Source organism: Ailuropoda melanoleuca, chromosome 1, assembly GCF_002007445.2.
Source record: "Ailuropoda melanoleuca isolate Jingjing chromosome 1, ASM200744v2, whole genome shotgun sequence".
NCBI lineage: Eukaryota > Metazoa > Chordata > Mammalia > Carnivora > Ursidae > Ailuropoda > Ailuropoda melanoleuca.
In genome coordinates, this window is record NC_048218.1 from 209587756 (window position 1) to 209595604 (window position 7849).

Here is a 7849-nt window from a genome sequence, read left to right on the forward strand (position 1 = left end):
ATTTCAGGAAGCAGGCTAGTACCGGAGACAGCGCCAAGACCCGCGCCCAGGTGGGGAGAGGCGGCAGCACCATGGACAGCACCAACGCTCGCGCTTGGGGCGGAGAGGCGGGGAGAGGCGACCTTATCAGCTGATGCCTTACGTAGTCTGGATCCCTACTTTAAGAAGGCAGATCTGGATGGGCGCGCCAGCGTTTGCGCTCCAAAGCCGCGGCCCCAGACGGGGTGGGGCTGGGGCTGGGGGGATAGCAGAAGGCAGATCCCAGAAAACAGGTCCCTGCTTGGCTTCCCCGGCACGGAGTTGAGGCTGCAGCCGGCTGCCTGGAGAGAGGGGCGGGTAGGGAGGCGACGCGCAGCGAGAGTACTGCTCTGACGCACCAGCACCCCCTCCGGCACCCACACGCTCCAGGGTCGCCCAGCTTCCCCCGACCTGGGAGATGCTCAGCTCTGGGAGACCAGACCGCTGTCTCTGCCTAGGCGAAAAGCCTGGGCATGTGACAGCTTAGGAGGGCCCTGGCTGCCAGACGCAGCCCAGCACCCTCCTCTCTGCCACACCATCTCCCACGGATGCTCACTGGCAGGAGGTTGGGGCCAGGTTCATAGACAAGCCCCAGAAACCCCGCCACCAGCCAGAGGTTGCAAACATCCAGAGTGGCTCTGGGCACAGTGGCCACCGTCGGTCTTCCTGAACGCCCCTTCTGCGCACACCCTGGGCCGGTCTCCTGACCCAACGATGGATTCGCCTGTGAACGTAACCTACTTTTCCCTCTCCACCCCCGCCCCTTTGGAGACCAACCACAGCAGCCTTGATGCCGAAGACCCGCGCCCCAGCCTGCCCCTCCTCTCTGTCTTCGGTGTGCTTGTTCTGACCTTGCTGGGCTTTCTGGTGGCTGCGACGTTCTCCTGGAACCTCCTGGTGCTGGCGACCATTCTCCGTGTGCGCACCTTCCACCGGGTTCCGCACAACTTAGTGGCGTCCATGGCCATCTCGGATGTGCTCGTGGCCGCTCTGGTCATGCCACTGAGCCTGGTGCATGAGCTGTCCGGCCGCCGCTGGCAGCTGGGCCGACGACTGTGCCAGCTGTGGATCGCGTGCGATGTGCTCTGCTGCACCGCCAGCATCTGGAACGTGACGGCCATCGCGCTGGATCGCTACTGGTCCATCACCCGCCATCTGGAATACACGCTCAGCGCCCGCAAGCGCGTCTCCAATGTTATGATAGTGCTCACGTGGGCGCTCTCCGCGGTGATCTCCCTGGCGCCGCTGCTCTTCGGCTGGGGGGAGACCTACTCTGAGGGCAGCGAGGAATGCCAGGTGAGCCGCGAGCCCTCCTACACCGTGTTCTCCACCGTGGGCGCCTTCTACCTGCCGCTCTGCGTGGTGCTCTTCGTGTACTGGAAGATCTACAAGGCCGCCAAGTTCCGCGTGGGCTCCAGGAAGACCAACAGCGTCTCACCCTTATCGGAGGCTATAGAGGTGGGTGTTATAGAGATCCTTGCAAATACTTTACTTGCATTTGTTCACGCTTTATCTCCAGCACACTGACTCCAAGGCTTATAGAAAGTGAACTTTTTAGTTTTCTTTTGAGGGGAGGGGAGGGGAGGAGAGGAGGGGGATAGGATAGACTGGGGGAAAGCATCAGAGACGGACTTTGCGTCAATGCTCAGCATCACAGAGCTAATAACGGCCTTTACCCTCTCTGATGGATTATTTCCATACCTCCACAGGGTCTCATTTGGCTCCAAAATTCTGCGACTCTGTAACACCCTTTAGAAGGTCAGAAGAAGTCAGTGTCTGGGGCTACTACACTGGATCAACTTGCAGCTTGCTGCACGTAGAGTGGGGTGTTCAAGGAGGGAAGGGGCAGATGGTAACTGACTTGGTAGAAAGATTGCTCAGTATCAGGCAAAGCAGATAAATGTTTTAGCCCAGTCTATTTTTTTCTTTGCAAATTAAAGCAACTAATTTTGCAAAAACATAGTATCCCCTGGATTACCACCTGCTGTTCTGCACCCTCCTCCTCCAGGATGCCAGATTATCAAGACGTTTCCCTATTTCAGAGCCTGCTTTTGTTACATACTCCCACCGCCTGTGCTGCTGCTTTCTGGGTCTATCTCCAACCCCATCAGGCTCTTGTACGCAGCGGAGGATCTCTTGTTTGCCTTCCCAAACAGGCTATGGAAGGAAATTAAAATCAAAAGCAGATAATCCCCCAGCTCTTTACAAGCAGCATTTTCTGTAGGACAATCGCTTCGCAACAATGAAGTCTCTTTTCTTGTCCTCTCTCCACCACGCTTTCTTGGTTTGTTAACTCTTAATAATCCAACCCTATGACTCCAGATTCAGGAAATATATGACAAATGAATCCACTGGATATGGAGATTGTTCTCCCCTGACTAACTCTCATTGCCGAGGTGATCCCTTGAGCCTAATTCATACGTTTAAGTTAGATAAGAAATCTACACAGCCCCATTTTCTGTTATTGGCTCTGGGACAACATTGATTCCTTTAAGCATATTAAACACATACTATATATGGACTTGGTGCAAGGAGTAAAGTGATAAAGACATCAACTGTCCCACGAAGAGCTCCCTCTAGCGAGGGAGATAGACACATACTGAGAGTGCTGTAATATGATCGTGTTTTCAAGATCAGTAGCTAATTCCACCAAGCGAGCTCAGAGGAACCAGAGGTATAGGTAAGGGAGGAGAGAGTGCATCATTCTAGAAGAAGGAGAAGGGGGTCAGAGGCTACCTGTCCTTCTATCTAGAACAATGGTCTCAGCCAAGGGTGATGTGTTCCCTCCAGAGACCATTAGGAAAGTCTGGAGACATTATTATCAAGATCTGGGGGAGAGCACTAATGGCATCTAGCATGTAGAGACCAGGGGCGCTGTTAAACATTGTACAGTGCACCGGACAGCCCCCCCCCCACCAAAAAATTATTTCCAGCAAAATGCCAATAGTGCCTGATTTGGGAAACCAATGATCTGTTAGATTTCTGGACTGAGCAAGGAGTGCTGATGGCTAAGAGCCCTCGCAGCCCCAAACTGCCTGGAGCCGCCACACATGTGAGAATCCCCCCAACTTTGGGCCAGGAACAAGAGCACCGGCCACCCGCAAAGGTCCTCCTTACATGGACCCTCTTCTGCCAGGATGCTTATCCAGGTAAATAGTTTATGATCAGTACCAGACACAGCTTGGAAAGGAAAAGCAGTCACACTTTTGTCTTGTGGAACTTACTGAGAAGTGATGCGGCCTTTCACTGCTCTGCTCTGGAGACAGCTTTAGCAAAGCATTTGGACGCTGTTATGCTTTACACATTTTTTTGCACTGTTTCATTTTCTCTGTCCTCTCACTCTGTCTGCCATATAACTTGAGAAAATGGATCCCTTGGCTTTGCAAGACATCCAAATGATCCAGGGCTCCACTGTTACTGTGAAGGGTGAATTGCAAACGAGGTCTCCCGATTTTTCCCTGGTAGCAGGTGCTGAAGTTTCCAAATACAGTTTTACCACCAACTAGCTGTGTTACCTAGGGAAACGCGACACCTCTTTCCTGCTTCTTTGTCTGCTGAGTTCTCTTCGAATATGTACTGAGAGTCTAACCTCTGTCAGACACTGAGATGGGGACTGGCAACACCAGAGATGGGCCTTGCCCTTGACAAAGGATGATGAAACCACTACCAAAGATCTGGCATAAAAAGATCATGCTGAATTTATTGCTTACTAGTCTGTGGCAGAGCTGTGCTAGCCAGGGACAATCGCTCTGAGCAGAGAACAATGCTAATCTTACATGGCTTTTTTGGGAAGCGTGGAGATCAGACACTGAGGGACTTTGAGAGGGATAGGTGGGTTGACTTCATCTGTATGAGTCTTTTTTTTTCTTCTCTATTTTTAAATTTTATTTAAATTAATTCATTAACATATACTATAGTATTAGTTTCAGAGGTAGAGTTCAGTGATTCCTCAGTTGCATGTAACACCCAGTGCTCATCACATCAAGTGTCCTCTTTATTTATTTATTTTTCAAGATTTTATTTATTTATTCGACAGAGATAGAGACAGCCAGCGAGAGAGGGAACACAAGCAGGGGGAGTGGGAGAGGAAGAAGCAGGCTCATAGCGGAAGAGCCTGATGTGGGGCTCGATCCCAGAACGCCGGGATCACGCCCTGAGCCGAAGGCAGACGCTTAACCGCTGTGCCACCCAGGCGCCCCCAAGTGTCCTCTTTAATGCCCATCGCCCAGATACCCTGTCTTGCTCCACCTCCCCTCCAGCAACCCTCAGTTTGTTTCCTAGAGTTAACAGTCTCTTATGGTTTGTTGCCCTCTCTGATTTCATCTTATCTTTCCCTCCCTTCCCCTATGATCCTCTGTATTATTTCTGAAATTCCACATATGAGTGAAATCATACGATAATTGTCTTTCTCTGATTGACTTATTTCGCTTAGCATAATACCCTCCAGTTCCATCCATGCCATTGCAAATGGTAAAATTTCATTTTCCAGTGGCTGAGTACTATTCCATTGTTATACCCTTCTTTTTTTTTTTTTAAAGATTTTATTGATTTATTTGACAGAGATAGAGACAGTCAGTGAGAGAGGGAACACAAGCAGGGGGAGTGGGAGAGGAAGAAGCAGGCTCTCAGCAGAGGAAGCCTGACGTGGGGCTCGATCCCGGAACGCCGGGATCACGCCCTGAGCCGAAGGCAGACGCCTAACCGCTGTGCCACCCAGGTGCCCCTGTTATACCCTTCTTTATCCATTCATCTGTTGATGAACATCTAGGCTCTTTCCATAGTTTGGCTATTGTGGACATTGCTGCTATAAACATTGGGGTGCCAGTGCCCCTTTGAATCACCAAGTTTGTGTCCTTTGGGTAAATACCTAATTGCAAGTGCTGGGTCGTAGGGTTGCTCTATTTTTAACTTTTTGAGGAATCTCCACACTGTTTTCCAGAGTGGCTGCACCAGCTTGCATTCCCACCAGCAGTGTAAGAAGGTTCCCCTTTCTCTGCATCCTCACCAACATCTGTTGTTTCCTGACTTGTTAATATTAGCCGTTCTGACTGGTGTAAGGTGGTCACACTGTGGTTTTGACTTGTAGTTCCCTGATGCCAAGTGATGTGGAGCATTTTTTCATGTGTCTGTCGGCCATTTGTGTGTCTTCTTTGGAGAAATGTCTGTTCATGCCTTCTGCCCATTTCTTGGCTGGATTTTTTGGTTTGGGGTGTTAAGTTCTTTATAGATTTTGGACGCTAACCCTTTACCTGATAAACGATTTGCAGAAATTTTCTCCCATTCCGTAGGCTGTCTTTTAGTTTTGTCAACTATTTCCTTTGCTGTGCAGAAGCTTTTTATCTTGATGAAGTCCCAATAGTTCATTTTTGCTTTTGTTTCTCTTGCCTTTGGAGACATGTCTAGCAAGAAGTTGCTATGGCTGAGGTCAAAGAGGTGCTGCCTGTGTTCTCCTCTAGGATTTTGATGGATTCCTGTCTCACATTTGGGTCTTTTATCCATTTTGAGTTTATTTCTGTGTATGGTGTAAGAAAATGGTCCAGTTTCATTATTCTGCATGTGGCTGTCCAATTTTCCCAACACCATTTGTTGAAGAGACTGTCTTTTTTCCTTTGGATATTCTTTCCTGCTTTGGTGAAGATTACTTGACCACAGGGTTGAAGGTCCATCTCTGGGGTCTCTATTCTGTTCCATTGATCTATGTGTCTGTTTTTATGCCAGTACCATGCTGTCTTTGTGATTACAGCTTTGTAACATAGTTTGAAGTACAGAATTATGATGGATGCCACCAGCTTTGGTTTTCTTTTACAACATTCCTTTTTCTATTCAGGTTCTTCTGGTTCCATACAAATTTTAGGAATATTTGTTCCAGCTCTGGGAAAAATGTTAATGGTATTTTGATAGGGATTGCATTGAATGTATAGATTGCTCTGGGTAGCATGGTTATTTTATTTATTTATTTAGCCCACAGATAATATTATTATTATTATTACGTTATGTTAGTCATCTGCACTACACCATTAGTTTTTGATGTAGTGTTCCATGATTCATTGTTTGCGTGTATCACCCAGTGCTCCATGCAATACGTGCCCTCCTTCATACCCATCACTGGGCTAGTCCATCCCCCCACCCCCCTCCCCTCTAAAACTCTCAGTTTGTTCCCCAGAGTCCATAGTCTTCATGGTTCATCTCCCCCTCTGGTTTCCTTCCCTTCATTTTTCCCTTCCTTCTCCTAATGTCCTCCCTGCTATTATGTTCCACAAATAAGTGAAACCATATGATAATTGTCTTTCTCTGCTTGACTAATTTCACTTAATATAATCTCCTCCAGTTCTATCCATGTTGATGCAAATGGTGGGTAATCATCCTTTCTGATGTTGTCCCTATATTCAATGGAATATTACTCAGCCATCAGAATGGATAGCATAGACATTTTAACAATATTTGTTTTTCTAATCCATGAGCATGGAATGTTTTTCCATTTCTTTGTGTCTCCCTCAATTTCTTTCATAAGCGTTGTATAGTTTTCAGAGTACAGATCCTTTCCCTCTTTGGTTAGATTTCTTCCTAGGTATCTTACGGTTTTTGGTGCAATTATAAATGGGATTGACTCCTTAATTTCTCTTTCTTCTATCCCATTGTTCGTGTATAGAAATGCAACTGATTTCTGTGCATTGATTTTACATCCTGCGACTTTGCTCAATTCCTATACGAGTTGTAGCAATTTCTGGGTGGAGTCTTTTTGAGTTTTCAACATAGAGTATCATGTCATCTGTGAAGAGTGAAAGTTTGACTTCTTCTTTGCTGATTTGGATGCCTTTTATTTCTTTTTGTTGTCTGATTGCTGAGGCTAGGACTCCTAGTACTATGCTGAACAACAGTGGTGAGAGTGGACATCCCTGTCATGTTCCTGACCTTGGGGGAAAAGCTCTCAGTTTTTCCCCGTTGGGAATGATATTCTCTGTGGGTTTTTCATATATGGCTTTTATGATATTGAGGTATGTTCCCTCTATTCCTACACTGCAGAGTTTTAATCAAGAAGGAATGCTGTATTTTGTCAAATGCTTTTTTTGTATCTATGGAGAGGATCATATGGTTCTTATCCTTTCTTTTATTAATGTGGTGTATCACGCTGATTGATTTGCAGATGTTGAACCACCCCTATAGCCTAGGAATAAATCCCACTTGGTCGTGGTGAATAATACTTTTAATGTGCTGTTGGATCTTATTAGCTAGTATCTTGGTGAGAATTTTTGCATCCATGTTCATCAGGGATATTGGTCTGTAATTCTCCTTGGTGGGGTTTTTGTCTGGTTTTGGGATCAAGGTAATGCTGGCCTCATAGAATGAGTTTGGAAGTTTCCTTCCATTTTTTTTTTTTTTTTTTTTGGTAACAGTTTCAGAAGAATAGGTATTAATTCTTCTTTAAATGTTTGGTAGAAATCCCCTGGGAAGCCATCTAGCCCTGGACGCTTGTTTTTGGGAGATTTTTGATTATTAATTCAATTTCTTTGCTGGTTATGGGTCTGTTCAGGTTTTCTATTTCCTCCTGTTTCAGTTTTGGTAGTTTATATGTTTCTAGGAATTTATCCATTTCTTCCATCTTGCCTAATTTGTCAGCATATAATTGTTCATAATATTCTCTTATAATTGTTTGCATTTCTTCAATGTTGGTTGTGATTTCTCCTCTTTCATTCATGATTTTACTTATTTGGGTCCTTTCTCTTTTCTTTTTGATAAGTCTGGCTAGGGGTTAAAAGAAGGGTTTCTTTTTTTTTTTTTAATTTTATTTTATTATATTGTGTTAATCACCATACAGTACATCCCCAGATTC

The 7849-nt window shown here is 46.2% G+C and overlaps 1 protein-coding gene across 1 annotated transcript in view; it reads left to right on the forward strand.

The window, feature by feature from the left end:
* Window positions 1–239: 239 nt before the first annotated feature.
* Window positions 240–7849, forward strand: part of HTR5A (5-hydroxytryptamine receptor 5A) — a 14602-nt gene continuing 6992 nt past the window's right edge. Inside the window, exon 1 of the mRNA XM_002926048.4 lies at window positions 240–1476. Coding sequence (XP_002926094.2) covers window positions 733–1476 — 744 coding nt within the window. The 5' untranslated portion in view covers window positions 240–732. The remainder of the gene's footprint in view (window positions 1477–7849) is intronic.